Below are 18,257 nucleotides of genomic sequence, written 5' to 3' on the forward strand. Positions count from 1 at the left end.
AAAATGTAGGCCAGCAGCAGCAGCTTTTTATTCCCCGCCATGTTTTCAGAAGCTACACAAGTGGGGCTTTCCAAGCTGCTTAGGATCTGTTTGCTGATCTAGTGTAAGGGGTTGTGGCTGAGCAAACCAAACAAGGGAAAGGTGTAAAGTGAAGAAGCAGGAAGTCAAGGCCCCACCCATGCAGACTTTAGCTGTCCTGATCTGGCAGACAGCCCTGAGCCAGGGCACTGACATGGTCTCTGAGGAGCCCTGAAGATTAGAAAAGCCCTGCAGGGATTATTTCTGCCTGGTTTCCTGGGAGCTTGTGTAGCAGTCATCCAACCCCTGGATCAAATGGTGGAAAGGCTGTCCCTAGTGTCCTCACCTGAACAGAACGCTAAAAAGCAGTGTTCAATTGCCCCATATCTGATGATATCCTACCCCTTTAAAGCCTCTCCTTATACTCTGCCCCCAGAGACCTGCTGTTGCCTAGGCAAGGGTAGACTGGCTTTTGAGTCACTTGGTAGAGGCCCTATCAGGAGCCCAACCCAAGTAAACAGCTCTCCCCATCTCTTGCACCCTGCTCCTGTTGTTTCCCCAGGCCATTGCCCCCATGTTCTAAAGAGTCACCCAGCTCAAAGCTGAGCAAAGACAATGAGAGAAGCTGCCTTCTGCTGCAGCTACCTAGAGGAGGGGCCACAGTAGTGTGATGGGACTAGCTTCCTGGAGCTCAGTGCCTGTTCACAACCACTATCTTCACACTGCCTGAGCCTGCTGCTTTGGGCTTTGGCCTGGCTCCCCCAGCCACTATAGGGAATGTAAGCTGGTTCAACCATTGTGGAAAGCAATATGGAAGTTCCGCAAAAAACTAAACATAGAAATACCATTTGACCCCAGAATCCCACTCCTTGGAATATACCCAAAGAATACAACTTCTCAGATTAAAAAAGACATATGCACCCCTATGTTCATTGCAGCACTTTTTACAATAGCCAAGATATGAAGCAACCTAAGTGTCCGTCGTAGATGAATGGATAAAGATGTGGTACATATATACAATGGAATACTATTCACCCATAAGAAGGAAACAAATCCTACCATTTGCAACAACATGGATGGAGCTGGAGGACATTATGCTCAGTGAAATAAGCCTGGTAGAGAAAGACATGCCAAATGATTTCCCTCATTTGTGAAGTATAACAATGAAGCAAAAATGAAGGAACAAAATGGCAGCAGACTCAGAGACTCCAAGAATGAACTATGTGGGAGGGCGGATGGGGAGGGAGGGAGAAGGCGACTGAGGGGTATTATGTTTAGTACACATGGTGTGGGGGATCACGGGGAGAACAGTGTATCACAGAGAAGGGACATAGCAGATCTCTGGCAACTTGCTACACTGATGGACAGTGACTGCATTGGGGCATGGGTGGGGACTTGATAATATGGGTAAATGTAGTAACTACATTGTTTTTTCATGTGAAACCTTCATGAGTGTATATCAATCATACCTTAATAAAAAAAAAATGAACAGGCCACCATAGACTCCTGATTGCAATTAGCAGGCAGGCAGCAAACAGCTGGAACTTGACATTGACCACTATGTCATGAAATCCTGGCTTGCCCTCCCAGTGACAAACCATTTCTTTTTTAATTGTGGTAAAGACATAAATTTTACTGTCTTAACTTTTAAAGCAAAGCAAAACATGCTCAAACGAAAACAAAACTGGATCTTTCATATCTTCCATGTGACTAGGTGGCAGGTGAAAATTGCTGAAGCTCTCAGGCCAAGGGGAGCATGGGGAGGAGAGCAGAATGGTTGGGAGAAGAGGGTTCTAATCCTGGCTGCTACTCTGACTTCATTCATCTGAGAATACTGGTCATTCTAGTTACCACTGGGCACTCACTCTGTGTTATGTACTGTATGCAGTGCATTTCTCTGAGGGTCAGAAACAAAGTCTGAGGTGGGGCAATATATGACTATTACCAGTTAGAGCTGGTGGTGAATGATGGAACTAGAATTCAACCCCTGGTCTGACTCTAAAGCCTATACTGTTGTCTTCCACAGTGCGCTTTGTTTTGGGGAGAGAAGAGGCCCTGGTCATAGGATACAGCACTTGGTGGCCAGTTGGAATGCTGTAGGTACAAAACATGGAGGGTGACTGTTCATACTCCAAAGCCTGGTGGATGGTCAGAAAGCTGACTTCATACCCACTCACAAGGGAACAAGATGGGGAAGGGGGGGCAGATGGACTGGGGAGGGCACTTCCTGAGGCACCCTCATCTGCTTTTATCTGCAACCATACTCCCCCATTCTGAACCTTCATGCCCACTTTAACAGCCAGACGGGCAGTTTTCCATCTCCATTTTTATTGAAATACAAAAAGTGCAAAGGTGAAATAATATGATTGATGCCAAAGAAGTCATTAAGTGTAAATGTGAATACTTGAGACACAGTACAAGCCCCACCCACCCCCAGGTAAGGACCAGTGGGGGAGGGGACAGGAGAAAGACCAGATAGATCCACAAGGCTCCCCAGTAAATGGGGATGTGAGCAACACCTGATACACAAAGGAGGCGGGAAGCAGAGGCTCAAGCCTGGGCTAGAGTCACATGACTGATGGGGAATCAGCGGCTACTCCAAGCCCAGGGAGTTCTGACCTGCTAGTTCTGAGGAGAGAGCCCAGGGAGGTCAGGGCCCAGGCCGGACCTGGCTTGCAGATGGCCTGGGCCACTGTGCAGGTACGTCCCTGCTGCCAGGGGACAAGCTGCAGGAAGAGTTCTTTGCGGCTCACCAGTAAAGAGTAATTCTAAGGGACATAGCTGGAGTTAGAGCTTCAGTCATACCCAGGGTCCAGCAGAGGGTCCTGTACTTGGGGGACTCACCTGACAGGCTGATCTACTTAGCAAAACCTCTGCCTGGCCCCTTCAGGAGTCCCCAGCTGGATGGATGAGCCACCACAGATCCTGAGGCACTAGGTCACTGCTGGCCAGAGCAGGGACCAGTGTGATTCTACAACAGACATGACTGCAAGAGTCTTAGGCTGAGGACATGTCTACATGGGAAAGGAAGGGGAGGCAAGGCAAGGGGGCTGAGACTGCTTGTCATTGGTTAGACCAGACACTAGAAGGCTCTCGGGCATAGTGGAGTGTCTCAGATGGATGCTGGGATTCAGCCTGTCATCCAAGCTGCCAGTCCTGGCAGAACCAGGGGGTTAGGACACCCCAGGGCAGTGCCACTGGGGAAAGGTTGGCCCAGGATGTGTAGAGGATAAGGAGGCAAAAACAGGAAGCAGACTCCAGCCCTGTCATTCCTTAGGTCTGAGAACACCCAAAGCTGAGCCGTTGGGACAGGAGCAGGATGCTTGCACCCAGGCCTCCATCCAGATGGCAGAGCTTTGGTAGGGCCAGCCAAGCCAGCAGAGCCTCTCATGCCCCAGCAGTCAGGAGGGGAGAACCAGCCCCAGCTACCAGCCCAGCTGGCAGTGATTTTAGCATCTGCCGTTGCTGGCGACAAAGGCAGGAGAAAGCAGGTGAGGCTGCTGGGGCCAATTCTTCCCCTGCAGGAAGGGCCAAGGCCAGCTCTGCAGAGCCTGGCAGGAGCCAAGGAGGCAGTGAGAAGTATAAGGCAAAGAAAAACATCTGGTTCCAGCAAGGCTTCCTGGACCAGTGAGGTGGGTGGGGCACAGGGAAGGAGGGGCTGCTGGTTGGCTGGCTCCAGCTTCTGTTGCGCTAGGGCCTCATGGTCTCTTCCTGGGCAGGAGCCCCAGGCTCCTGAAAGGCTGAAGCCAGGAGAGTCCAAACTGGGGCTATCAGAGAAGGGGCTGGTGGGGCAGGGGTGGGCTCAGAGCCCCCTGGGGTCAGGGCTAGGGAACAACTCCCCTTGATGATCCAGGAGGAACTTAGTGAATGTGTTGATGGGATTAATGGCCTTGAGGGTGATGGCAGCATCCTTGGCCCACAGCAGGTTAGGGCCAAAGACGACAGCCAGGTTAGTGTTGGTCATCTTGTTCTGGTCAGAGCGGGCAGAAATCTATGGAGGGAAGCAGGGGGCTGCAGCAGGAAGCCACAAACCCTGCCTTCCACACCCAGCAACTAGCTACCCAGGAGCAGCAGTGGGGGCAGCTCTTCCTGCCTCCTCCATGCAAGCAGAAGAGGCTGAGGCAGAGTCTCACCTGTACCAGAAAGGCAGTGAGGAAACGAAGCACCTGATAGTTCTCCTCAGGCAGCATCTGGAATACCTGCAGTGTGGCCTCCACCCTCTGGCTCTCATCAATGTCTGTGGGGAATGGGGGCCCAGGTTACAGGAGCCCAGGGCTGGGCTGACAAGAGGCTAGGGGGGACCCCAACCAGAGTTACCTTGGAGGACAGGCCAAATTCACCTGCTCCAGTCAAGCCTTGACCCCGACCCAGCAGAAGCAGCCCAGAGGTGGGGAGGGAAGAGAGAGGCACTCACTGAGGAAGCCCACAACATGTGGGTAGAAGTCAAAGGTGAGCAGGGGCTCAGGAAGCTCCCGGAGGAAGGTCTTGAGGATGACTGCTGGCAGATGCAACTCATTGTACTGGTTGAAGTTCACAGGCAGCCCTGGGGTAGGGACAGAGGTGGAAGGGTGGAGAGGAGCTGAGACCAGCCTGGTGGCCAGCAGCCCATCCAAAGGCCAAGCAGGCTCCACTGCCCAACTTTGCCCTCAGCCACTGCTCAAGCCCCCTCCTACCAGAGAGCCTCCTCTTGCACCTGCCTTCCCCTCTTCCTCTGTGACACGGGGACACAGGTTCAGGCCATACAGGTGGAGTAGGGGCCTGCAGCACATTCTACAGGTATTCCTCACCTCCAGAGGAACCTGAACCTGGGACATGGGAGCCTAGCAAAGGAGGCAGCAGGCCTGGGACAGCCAGGCAGGAGTGAGATCCATGTAATACTAAATGCCACAGAAACCTCTGACAGGCACACACTGAGATCTTTGTTTATAGGGTAGCACAAGGCACAGAAGCCCCTCAACAGTCACACGTGTCTAGCCCCACCACACCACTTCCCCACCCACGATCTGTGCCTGTGGGCCTGGGCATCCCCAGGCCACTTACCCATGTTGTACTTCTGCTGCACTTCCCGTACCACCTGGGTGTTGGCCGACCTCCGGAAAATCCCCTCAGTGGTGAGAGCTGGGAAATAGTGGGGCCTGATGAGTCTCAGAGCTCTGTGGCAATGTGCAGGCTCCTCAACCCATTCTTTGGCTTGGGGTTCCAGTCAGGGTCAGGCTGGGTGCTGATGCATGCAGGACCTCTCAGCCCTGGGGTCAGAGCTGATGGTCAGGTGCTCACCGTGGGCCTGTAGGTAGGCAACAGTCTCCCGAAGCACAAGCGGGATGGGCTGCTGCTCTGGGTTCTTCTCCTGGAGGCTGTGGGAACAAGGGCAGCGAGCAGGTCTTCAGCCCTTGTCGATCCCCAGCCACCAGGCCTTCACACCCTTTGCATACTCACTGCTGCAGTGAGACCCCAAACTGCTGGTTGGGCAGAGGAGGCCGAGGTGGCATGGGCTTGGGGGCTGTTGCTGGGCTCTTCTGTGTGGATTTGATGAAGTCATCGTACCTGGGGGCGCAGATGGGAGGATCAGGCCCTCTACCCAGCTCCGTAGTCACTATGGCAACCCTTGTTTGCTGGGCACTTACTGTGCTACTTCACATAGGTTACCTCATTCAATCTTTATAACAACCCTGCTTTGCACATGGGAAAGTGAAGACTTAAAGAGACTTGTCATGTAGCTTTTAAGTGACAGAAGTGGGATTTGAACTGGCCTTCCCTGACCCCATGTGCTGTCTCTTGACCATTACATTCATTTCTTGTTTACTCTGGAGTTTCAGAGCTTCCTCTCCCCTTGGCCAGCATGTTGTACCCCACAAACATGATAAATGTGTACACATGTGGCTGGTGGGTACACACAAAAGCCCTGCCCCCAGCCTCACTTGAGCACTTGGTGGGGGATCCCCAGTTGCTCCAGCTTAACATGCTCACTCAGGTCGCTCAAGTAATTCACATAGAAGATCTTCTGCCCAAACTTGAAGCTGCCGACAAAAGAAAGGACACGGATGGGTCAGAGTGGGCCCACTTCAGCAGGCCTCCAGGGTTCCCTCAGCAGCCCACCCAGATCAGACAGAGGCCTAGTCCCAAACTGGTCTGTCCCCAAGGTGCTGGTCTCCTCAGGCACCTGCTATAGAGTTCAAGGGGAAGCATGGGGAGACTCTGGCCCCAGCCCCCTACCCCATCAGCCTGCTCACCTAATGATGGGCTTGAAGAGGATGAGCAAGGTCTTTATGAATGTGGTGGGGTGCACAATGTACAGAGCCTTGATGTTCTTCTTGTACCTACAGAGGCAGAACAAATGGGTGGGCATGGCAGCAGAGGCAGAACAAACAGGTGGGCATGGCAGCAGAGGCACAGAGCTAGGTTCTTAATGAACAGTTTCTCATTTGACATGGCAAGCTTGAGAGGTGAGTGCCATTGTTGCCCCATTTTACAGATTAGGAAACAGAGGCTCAGAGAGATTAAGGAACAGGAAAAGTCACAGAACAAGTAGGTAGAGAAACTGGCATTTAAGCCCAGGCATTCTGACTTGAGAGTATTTTACCCAGGTGGGAGCACTTGCCTCCCCCAGGCATGGAATAAGCTCCTCACTGAGCAGAGGATAGCCCAGAACCTGGCTGAGCTGCTGCTGGTTCAGAGACACCAGCCCCAGGCCCAGGCCCTGAAGCCCACTCCCAGGGCCCAACCCACTTGCGATCAAACTCCCGGTAGGCATCCCGGAGCCAGCCAAGGGAGGGCTTGTTCTCGCTGGTTAGGCCATGATGCAAGTAGAGCAGCGTGTAGTCACTCTCCACATACTGGTCCAGGGTGTGCTTCAGGTACCTTCAGGAGAAAAGCCCTCTAAGTCTGCCCTGTACACAAGCATGGCCCCATTAAGACAGAACCTGGCACCCTAGGAATATCCTGCTTATATCACACCCCTGCCTCAGAGCCCCTCTCCTGTGTGGGCTGTTCTGGCTGCATGGTCTGTTATTATGTTGTTGTGGAGGACAGTAGGTGGTCTGAGTGGAGGAATAATAGTAATCATATCAGCAACAGCTCTCTGTTTTGAGCACTGACTAGATGCCAGGAGACTAGGACTAACTGGAGCCCTCACATACCTGCAGTGAAAATGGGAGTGACATTCCCCCACCCCACCCCCCACAGGATTGCCCTGAGGCAATAAAAATGATAGTAGCCACTTATCAACATTAAGCTTTTAGTGTCTGCCAAGTACTTTGCACACATTATCTCATGCTTTCCTTAAACAATAGAGGCTGATATTATCACCTTACAAGTGAGGGCAATGAAGATCAGAGAGGTCAAATACTTATCCAAGGTCACACAGCTGTGGTAGAGCCTGGAGATGAACTAACTCAAAAGTTTGTGTTTATGACTAAGGGGCAGCTTTGCCTTTTACACTCAGATTCCCAGTGCAGGATGTAAAGGGAGTCCCATGAGAGGGGATCAGGGTAGCCAGTGCAACTCCTTCCCTGCTCAGTCACTGGACTTTTCATAGACCAAGGAGCCATATCTCAAGTTCTCTGTACTCACAACACAATACCTACCACCCCAACATAAACACACACACAGGTGTTCAGCCCATCTGAGGTGAAGTATGAAGGGAATGAACTCAAGGAAGGCATAGGAGGCCAGTGGAAGGCCGTCGTTCTGGTTGGCCAACTGCTCCTAGGCCCAGCAGGAACATCACTCCAGGATGGGATGCTGGGTTTGCAGGAATGCTAAGGACTTCCAAGAGGAGGTAGGGAAGAAGAGAAGGAGCCTGGAGAAGTACCTGAGGATTTGACTACGTATACAGACACAGCCGGACCTCACTCGTGGAGGGCAATTTAAGTCATGGCCCATGGTCCTGGGCTGGGCCTAGGTGAGGTGTCTAATGCCAGGTTGTACTGTGATTCTGATCATTACTACTGTGTGGTAATTTACTCCTTATACACATTGAGTGCTTGCAGAGAACTGCCATATAAAAAGATAGCATCTTGGAACTCTAAAAGAGCAAAAACTGTAATGAAAATACACTCAACTTTTGATGAGTGTTATAAACTTTTGTAGGCCAATAAACTGATGTTATCCAAAGCTATAAAATTTTCATAATTTCTGGTATGGTAAATATGTCCAGATATTCATTCTAAGAAAATAATCAGAGATGAACAGAAACATTTTTGCAGAAGGCTGTTCATTGCAGCCTGTATCACAATGGAAGAAGAAAACTGAGCAGCAAACTAACTGTCCAACAACAGGGAATTGGTTAAATAAATCACAGAAGATCTATAAATAGAATACCCCACAGGATGTTTCTGTAGCCAGACCCAATCTGTGAAGTTAGATGTCTTAACAGTACCCAGAAGGATTAAATATGGCAGCAGGAGAGGTGAGACAGAGGCTTCCCCCTAAAACTGCATACAATAAGAAAATACAATTAATATGACTAATCCTGAGAGAGCAACAGGAAAGAGGGGTACGCCAGACTGCATACACCTGGAGAAAACAGCAGACCTCATGGAACAGGGTAATGTACTAAAGCCGTGGCCCGATGGGACCTAAGCCCTTCCCCCACCCCACCTCACCAGCGGGAGGAAGAGAAACGGAGCAGGGAGGGAGTGGAGGCCTGGGACTGCTGAATACCTAACTCCGGAGATCTGCTCTGGGAGCACAAACCTACATTTCATGGTGCTTGCATGGTACTATTGTGATTATGGGGTTGGAAAGCTAAGACAGGCAGAATTCCTGGAGAGACAGATTTCAGCTGTGTGTGGAAAGCAGGGATCCACATCCAGCTGCTCTGGGACAAAACAAAGGTGGGCAGTCTGAGAGACTTAACAGCATGAGGGCTGCTAAAGGGGCAAGGATTGCACAGAGCTTACTGTTCAGAGAAAGGACAGGTAGACAAAATTGTCTGGGTGCACTCTGCCCAGCAGGTTGGGAGCTTTCAGGATCTTCAGGCACTCCAGCCCCCTGGCTCGCTACACAGCTCCAATGACCCCCTCCGTGATACGCAGCCTACTGCGGCTTTCTTCCAGCCAGCCCCACCTGGCTCACAAACTGGCAAACCCTACCCTGGCATTAGGCCAGCCAGAGGGAAGCCCCATGTACAGCAACAACAAACACAAAGCATAGAGACTTATACCTGTGTGCTTGGCCCACTGGTACTGGCAGTGGAGGCAGGCATAGCAGCCAGGAAGCAGGAAACAGCTCTTTCCTCCCCCCAGGCACCAATACTGCTTCCCTGTGACCCCTGACACTGCCTCAAGGGCTGAGCAACTCCAGAGAGTAGAGTGTCTGGGCACTAGAGGGCACCAAATACAAATATGAAACGCTAAAGAAACCTGGTTCAAAGTAAAATTATGAATACAACACCTGAGAAAGATTCAAAAACATTGACCTCATGAATCTTCCTGAAAGGGAGTTCAAAATAAAAATCATTTACATGCTCATGGAGGTACAGAAAAATACTCAAGAACTCAGGAATGAATTATGGTCAGAGAACCAATCACTGAAGAGTACAATGGAAGGTATTAAAAGCAGATTAGATACAGTGGAGGAGAAGATAAATGAAATAGAAATTAGAGAAGATGAATATAAAGAAGCAGAGACTCAGAGAGAAAAAAGGATCTCTAAGAATGAAAGAATATTGAGAGAACTGTGTGACCAATCCAAATGGAACAATATTCACACTATAGGGGTACTAGAAGAAGAAGAACAGAAAAAGGGATAGAAAGTGTCTTTGAGGAGGTAATTGCTGAAAACTTCCCTAATCTGGGGAAGGAGATAGTCTCTCAGGCCATGGAGATCCACAGATCTCCCAACACAAGGGACCCAAGGAAGACAACACCAAGACATATAGTAATTAAAATGGCAAAGATCAAGGATAAGGACAGACTATTAAAAGCAGCCAGAGAGAGAGAAATAAGATCACATACAAAGGAAAGCTAATCAGGCTATCATCAGACTTCTCAGCAGAAACATTACAGGCCAGAAGGGAGTGGCATGATATACATAATGCAATGAAGCAGAAGGGCCTCGAACCAAAATTACTTTATCCGGCAAGATTATCATTTAAATTTGAAGGAGGGATTAAACAATTTCCAGATAGCAAAAGCTGAGAGAATTTACCTCCCAGAAACCATCTCTACAGTCTATTTTACAGATACGGCTATAGATGGAAGTGTTCCTAAGGTTTAATACCTGTCACCAGAGGTAATAAAACCACAGTAAAGAGTGTAGAACTGTTAATTAGTAAGCAAATGCAAAATTAAATTAACTATTCCCAAAGTCAATCAAGGGATAGGCAAAGAATACAGAATATGATACCTAATATATAAAGAATGAAGGAGGAAGAAAAAGAAGGAGAAAAAAAGAACCTTTAGATTGTGTTTCTAATAGGATATTGAGTGAGTTAAGTTAGACTCTTAGATACTAAGTTAACCTTGAACCTTTGGTAACTACAAATCTAAAGCCTGCAATGGCAATAAGTACATACCTATCGATAATCACACTAAATGTAAATGGACTGAATGCAACAATTAAAAGACACAGAGTCACTAAATGGATAAAAAAACAAGACCCATCTATATGCTGCCTACAAGACTCACTTTAAACCCAAAGACATACACAGACTAACAGCAAAGGGATGGAAAAAGATACATCATGCAACTCATAGGGAGAAAAAAGCAGGAGTTGCAGTACTAGTATCAGACAAAATAGACTTCAAAACAATGTCACAAGAGACAAAGAAGGACATTACATAATGATTAAGAGGTCCATCCAACAAGATATAACCATTATAGATATCTATGCTCCCAACACAGGAGCACCTACATATGCGAAACAAATACTAACAGAATTAAAAGGGGAGATAGAATGCAATGCATTCATTCTAGGAGACTTCAACACTACTCACTCTGCAGGACAGATCAACCAGATGGAAAATGAGTAAGGACACAGAGGCACTAAACAGCACATTAGAACAGATGGACCTAACAGACATCTACAGAACTCTACACCCAAAAGCAGAAGAATACATATTCCTCTTAAGTGCACATGGTACATTTTCAAGAATAGATCATATACTAGGCTACAAGAAGAGCCTTGGTAAATTCAAAAAGACTGCAATTGTACCAACCAGTTTCTCAGAACACAAAGGCAGGAAACTAGAAATAAATTACTCAAAGAATATGAAAAATCCCACAAACACATGGAGGCTTCACAACATGCTCCTACATAACCAAAAGATCAATGACCAGATAAAAACAGAGATCAAGCAATATATGGAGACAAATGACAACAATAATTCAACACCGCAAAATCTGTGGGATGCGGCCATGGCTGTGCTAAGAGGAAAGTATATTGCAATACAGGCCTACCTCAGGAAAGAAGAACAGTCCCGTATGAACACTCTAAAATCACAATTAACAAAACTAGATAAGGAAGGACAAATGAGGCCCAAAGTCAGAAGAAGGAGGGACATAATAAAGATTAGAGCAGAAACAAAATCGAGAAGAAAGAATCAGTGAAAGCAAGAGCTGGTTCTTTGAGAAAATAAACAAAATAGATAAACTCCTAGCCAGACTTATCAAGAAAAAAAGAGAGTCTACACACATAAACAGAATCAGAAATGAGAAAGGAAAAATCACTACAGATACCACAGAAATACAAAGAATTATGAGAGAATACTATGAAAAATCATATGTCAACAAACTGGATAACCTAGAAGGGACAACTTAGTAGAAAAATACAACCTTCCAAGGCTGTCCCAGAAAGAAACAGAAAATCTGAACAGACCAAGTACCAGCAATGAAATTGAACTGGCAATCAAAAAACTACCTGAGAACAAAACCCCTGGAACAGATGGCTTCACTGCTCAATTTTATCAAACATTTAGTGAAGACCTAATACCCATCCTCCTTAAAGTTTTCCAAAGAGTAGAAGAGGGAATACTTCCAAATGCATTCTATTAGGCCAGCATTATTCTAATACCAAAACCAGGCAAAGACACTACAGAAAAAGAAAATTACAGATCAATATCTCTGATGAACATAGATGTAAAAATACTCAACAAAATATTAGCAAACTGAATTCAAAAATACATCAGAAAGATCATCCATCATGATCAAGTAGAATTTACTCCAGGGATGCAAGGATGGTACGACATTCGAAAATCCATCAACATCATCCACCACATCAACAAAAAGAAGGACAAAAACCACATAATCATCTCCATAGATGCCTGAAAAAGCATTCAACAAAATTGAACATCCATTCATGATAAAAACTCTCAACAAAATGGGTATAGAGGGCAAGTACCTCAACATAATAAAGGCCATATATGACAAATCCATAGCCAACATTATACTTAACAGCAAGAAGCTGAAAGCTTTTTCCTTTAAGATCGGGAACAAGACAAGGATGCCCACTCTCCCCACTCCTATTCAACATAGTTCTGGAGGTCCTAGCCACGGCAATCAGACAACACAAAGAAATAAAAGGCATAAGATTGTTAAGAAAGAGGTTAAACTGCCCCTGTTGGCAGATGACATGCTATTGTACATAAAAAACCCTAAAGAATCCACTCTAAAACTACTAGATCTAATATCTGAATTCAGCAAATTTTCAGGATACAAAATTAATACACAGAAATCTGTTGCATTCCTATACACTAATGATGAACTAGCAGAAAGAGAAATCAGGAAAACAATTCCATTCACAGTTGCACCAAAAAGAATAAAATACCAAGAATAAACCTAAGCAAGGAAATGAAAGACTTATACTCTGAAAAGTACAAGATACTCATGAGAGAAATTAAAGAATGTACCAATAAATGGAAGCACATCCCGTGCTCATGGATAGGAAGAATTAATATTGTCAAAATGGCCATCCTGCCTAAAGCAATCTATAGATTCAATGCAATTCCTATCAAAACACTAACACCATCTACAATGAACTAGAGCAAATCATTCTAAAATTCATATGGAACCAGATAAGACCCCGAATAGCTAAAGCAATCCAGAGAAGGAAGAATAAAGGTGGGGGGGATTATGCTCCCCAACTTCAAGCTCTAATACAAAGTCACAGTAATCAAGACAATTTGGTACTCGCACAAGAACAGACCCATAGACCAATGGAACAGACTAGAGAGCCATGATATAAACCCAACCAGATATGCTCAATTAATATATGATAAAGGAGCCATGGACATACAATGGAGAAATGACAGCCTTTCAACAAGTGGTGTTGGCAAAACTGGACAGCTACATGCAAGAGAATGAAACTGGATTATTGTTTAACCCCATACACAAAAGTAAACGTGAAATGGATTGAAAGACCTGAATGTAAGTCATGAAACCATAAAACTCTTAGAAGACAACATAGGCAAGAATCTCCTGAATATAAGCAAGAGCAACTTCTTCCTGAACCCATCTCCTTGAGCAAGGCAAACAAAAGCAAATATGAACACATGGGACTACATAAAACTAAAAAATTTCTGTATGGCAAAGGACACCATCAACAGAATAAAAAGGCATCCTACAGTATGGGAGATATATTTGTAAATGACATATCCGACAAGGGGTGAACATCCAAAATATATAAAGAACTTACATGCCTCAACACCTAAAAAAGCAAATAACCTGATTAACAAATGGGCAGAGGATAAGAAGAGACAGTTCTCCAAAGAAGAAATTCAGATGGCCAACAGACACATGAAAAGATGCTCCACATCACTAACCATCAGGTAAATGCAAATTCAAACCACAATGAGGTATCACCTCACACCAGCAAGGATGGCTGGCATCGAAAAGACTAAGAACAACAAATGCTGGCAAGGATGCGGAGAAAGGGGAACCCTCCTACACTGCTGGTGGGCATGTAAGCTAGTTCAACCATTGTGGAAAGCAATATGGAGGTTCCTCAAAAAACTAAAAATTTACCCAAAGAATACAACTTCTCAGACTCAGAAAGACATATGCACCCCTATGTTTATTGCAGCACTTTTTACAGTAGCCAAATATGGAAGCAACCTAAGTGCCCATCAGTAGATGAATGGATAAAGAAGATGTGGTACATATACACAATGGAATACTATTCAACCATAAGAAAGAAACAAATTCTACCATTTACAATAACATGGGTGGAGCTGGAAGATATTATGCTCAGTGAAATAAGCCAGGTGGAGAAAGACAAGTGCCAAATGATTTCTCTCATTTGTGGAGTTAACAATGAAACAAAACTGTAGGAACAAAAGAGTAGCAGACTTACAGACTCCAAGAAGGACTAGTGGTTACCAAAGGGGAGGGGTGTGGGAGGGCAGGTGGGGAGGGAGGGTGAAGGGGATTGAGGGGTATTATATTTAGTACACATGGTGTTGGGGATCACAGGGAAAACAGTGTAGCACATATAAGGCAAACAGTGAATCTGTGGCATCTTACTACACTGATGGACAGTGACTGCATTGGGGTATGGGTGGGGAATTGATAACATGGGTAAATGTAGTAACCACATTGTTTTTTCATTTGAAATCTTTGTAAGAGTGTATATCAATAATACTGTAATAAAAAAAAAAACAGTACCCAGAACACTACCCTTTGGGCAGAGACTAGACAAACAAATGGAGGTTGATATGTGTAGGTGACATGGGTGAATTCAGGTTTTGAAAATTCACCAAGGAATATACATAATTTGTTCACTTTTCTGTATATATATATATGTCAATAAAATGTCTTTTAAAGGATGTCCTTCAAGAATGTTTAATACTCAGACAGTAAAAATGTTATGTAAGGTAAAAAACACTATAGAATTCTGTATATGTTACAGGAAGTGAATACACTAAAATATTCACAGTGGTTTTCTCTTCAGTTGGTGGGCTTATGGGAGACTTTTTTTTACCATCTTTGTATTTTTAGCCACCTACATTTTTCTAAATTCTTGAAATTTGTAATACTTTACAAATATATACAGTGGCATTTCATGTATATTGTCTTACTTAATGCCCATAACATTCCTGTGAGGTGGCCACAATTCTTATTAGGGCTCAGAAGAGACTTGCCCCCAAGCACACAGCTAGTAAGAGGTACAGCTAAAGTTTAATTAGTCTAACGAATCCATACCTCTAGCGCTTTCTATTTCAACACTCCCAGATATGGCTGGACAAGTGGGAAAAGCCAAGCCTGAGATAATCTGACTGAACACAAGAGGCCAGGACTGACCCACGATGGAAGCACCTCCGTGCCAGGCTGGCTAGGGGTGGGGAGATCTCTCCAGGAAGGGGCGGAGGACAGACAGGCTGGATGGTAGAGGGCTCCTAAAGCTGGAGGAAGCTGCAGAGTGGGTAGAAACTCACTCAGCAACCTCTCCTGAAAATTCGGTGCTTTCCCCTCTGCTTCCTCTGACTTCCTCCCACTTGGATTATTACCTGGGTAGGAGTCTGTCACCTGCCTTATACTGTGATACAACCACAGGGGAGGGTGTGTGACTCAGTCATCCTCAGGCTAAGCTGGTTGAACTACATGATGGGCCTGGACAGGAATCTGCCTGCCAGAGAGAAGGAACTCACAGAAGGCTGGAGGACTCAGGCCTGGCTCTGGCTCACCAGGACTACAGATTCAGTGCTGAGGCCCTCTCTCCTTCTGCAGCTGCATCCTCGGTCTGCCCCAGGCCACTTCCCACCGCCTACACACACACAATCATTCAGGATCCCAAAGAGCTGCTATGGGCAGACATTTTCAATTTCAGAGTGCTGTAAACTGGTCAGGAGAGAAGTGCAAGATGGTAAAGGTACACATACTAAGGAGCTTCATAAGGAAGTCAGTTATGCTCTGCTTGTGTGGCTGTGGGACCAGTGTTGGCTCAGTAATGAATGCTTACTGGAACACAGTCTATCAAACGTCTGCTTTCAACCAGTCTTTGGACTTGCCCCAGGAGATTTCTAGACCAACCAGAGCTACTACATGTATTTGGTTCACAGAATCTGGATAGGTACAGAAATCATTGGCACCAAATTTGGCACAAAATAACACTAATTATTTGTATAAATGATGAAAAACTGCAACATTAGAAGTACCAGATCATTATAAAAATCAGCCCTCACATTTGGACAGTAGTTTACTTTCCAAAACATGTTCACAGCAGAATTTTACTCCTACAAGGAGGAGGGCTGTATTACTACACACTACGCAAAGTAACTTGAACTAGAAGTCAGGTCTGGCTCCTACCCCAGTGTCCCCCAAAAGTAAAATAGCTCCTTTGGGAGATGAGGGGAGACACTGAGGAAGGTGGCTGGTCCCCCCACACAGCCCCCTAGCAGGCAAGGCCAGAGAGGGAACTGGTGTCAGACTAGACTGGGGTCTGGGCACAGGTCCCTCCACCTTCCCCATAGATACTCACCCCAGGAGCTTGCTGTGGTCCAGCTGGTGGCTTGGGGGCATTCGGCAAGCACTGAACACAATGATCTTCCGCCCATATTTGTCATCTCCTAGGTGTGGACAAAGATGGAGCACAGTGGATGGAAGATGAGCTGAGTGGGGTGAGTAGCTGAAAGGTTGCCAGGCCTAAAGACCCGCACCATCTTGTACAAGGGCCAGAGTGGCCCATGCAGATATACCTCTGGGAAGCCACCTGCATTCAAGGGCATGACACCCAAGAAAGAGGGATAACTGCTCTCAGAGTTACTGAGCTGGGGTATAAAAATATAACATGACTTTTTAAAAAATCACACAAAGTGAAAAATCACACCAAATGTTTATTAATGGATGAACAGATAAAAAATGTGGCATATTCATGCAATGGGATATTGTTCAGCCATAAAAAGGAATGAAGTATTGCTACAAGCTACACTATGAATGAACCCTGAAACATGCTAAGTGAAAGAGGTCAGACTCAAAAAGCTACATATTGTATGATTCCATTTATATGAATTATCTAGAATAGGTAAAATAGGTAAACACACAGAGACAGAAAGCAAATTAGTGTTTTCCAGGTGCTGGAAAGAAGGGAGAACAGGGAGTGACTGCTTATGGTTAGGGGTACAGTACGGGTACAGATGACATTTTGAACTAGAGGTGGTAGTGGCACAACTGTGAATATATTAATACCACCGAACTGTACACTTAAAAATGATTAACTTTATGTTATGTAACTTTCACCTTAGCTAAAAAAACAAAAGTCACACCCACCAAACCAACTGTTATCTTGCCAGTCATCCTAAAAGTCCACATTTAATCCAGAAGCAACTGTTCTGAGCAGCATGTTTTGGATAACTTCTTGATGCTACCTTTACAGCAAGTCCAAGGAAACTAAGGAAATCAATCTGATTACTTAATAGTCATGTTTCATTTTTTACCACTAACAATACTTTCTGATTTTATTAGAATATTAACCACACTTGCTCTTCTCGACTTCTGGACATTTCTAAAAATCTTATCTTTTCTCATTAAGGATATTCTAAAAGAACATGGAGCTCAGAGGAGTCTGTAATCCTTTGGGGAAATGCTCATTTGTATGTAATCGCTCAGGGGTATTTGTCCCAAACTAGTCATTATTTGATCATCTAACCATCTGGCTTTGTCAAGAAGCTGGGGACCAACTGAGACATATGCTACTATCCCCCAAGGTGAGATGCTTTTTCATATTCTTTGCATGGATCAGGAACCCCAAACAAAGGAGTTCCTCCTTGATGAGGACAAGGCTTGGTCCCCATTCCCCCACATTCCAATGACCTTCCCTTCATTTTTAACCTTGAACCTCTCCAAAGACACAAAACCACATTTGCCTAATCTCCATTGCTGCAGAGGCAAATAAGAAAACCACCTACACAACTCATGCAATGCAATGAGTCTGTCTTCCATTACCTCTGAGGATAAAGATCCCCCATGCCTTGCTGAGGGTCTTTTCCATATTGAGTTAACCATGATCTTGATTATTCTTCTTCATCAGTAAATTAACTCAGGAGTCAGTGCTTCTCCAAACAGGTCGCCAAGGCTCTGACCCTTTCTCTAGGGCTGGGCAAGGCTCAATGGAGAGGGTGAAGGAAGTTTCTGGAATGTGCACAGTACAGCCCAGCCCCTCCTGGCTGCACTGTCCACTGTTTTTTGGCTTGATTTAGTGCCTTGTTCCCGGCAGTCTGACTACTATGTCCAGTCTCTGGATCAGCCCCCTCTATCCATCTCATCTCTACCCCAAACACTGCCTAGCCTCTGTTGGCCCTAAAATGT

At 45.8% G+C, this 18,257-nt stretch overlaps 2 protein-coding genes across 5 annotated transcripts in view; one reads left to right on the forward strand and one right to left on the reverse strand.

Moving 5' to 3' along the window:
- ATG13 (autophagy related 13) overlaps positions 1-2,199 on the forward strand; it is an 84,239-nt gene extending 82,040 nt beyond the window's left edge. Inside the window, exon 16 of one of the 2 annotated variants that reach the window (XM_073216518.1) lies at positions 2,045-2,199. In XM_073216518.1, coding sequence (XP_073072619.1) covers positions 2,045-2,083 — 39 coding nt within the window. In that variant the 3' untranslated portion in view covers positions 2,084-2,199. Of the gene's footprint in view, positions 1-956; positions 1,513-2,044 lie in introns of those variants that run through there. The other variant, XM_073216519.1, reaches the window with a different exon arrangement.
- The window catches only part of ARHGAP1 (Rho GTPase activating protein 1), a 52,425-nt gene that overhangs the window by 27,611 nt on the left and 6,557 nt on the right, over positions 1-18,257 (reverse strand). For 2 of the 3 annotated variants that reach the window (XM_073216520.1, XM_073216521.1), the window contains exons 4-12: positions 16,432-16,519; positions 6,745-6,876; positions 6,249-6,335; positions 5,937-6,035; positions 5,455-5,562; positions 5,296-5,372; positions 5,059-5,136; positions 4,433-4,561; positions 4,152-4,255 (exon numbers count right to left, since the gene is read on the reverse strand). In XM_073216520.1, coding sequence (XP_073072621.1) covers positions 4,152-4,255; positions 4,433-4,561; positions 5,059-5,136; positions 5,296-5,372; positions 5,455-5,562; positions 5,937-6,035; positions 6,249-6,335; positions 6,745-6,876; positions 16,432-16,519 — 902 coding nt within the window. Of the gene's footprint in view, positions 1-2,326; positions 4,010-4,151; positions 4,256-4,432; positions 4,562-5,058; positions 5,137-5,295; positions 5,373-5,454; positions 5,563-5,936; positions 6,036-6,248; positions 6,336-6,744; positions 6,877-16,431; positions 16,520-18,257 lie in introns of those variants that run through there. The other variant, XM_017670340.3, reaches the window with a different exon arrangement.

Source organism: Manis javanica, chromosome 11 (genome assembly GCF_040802235.1).
Source record: "Manis javanica isolate MJ-LG chromosome 11, MJ_LKY, whole genome shotgun sequence".
NCBI lineage: Eukaryota > Metazoa > Chordata > Mammalia > Pholidota > Manidae > Manis > Manis javanica.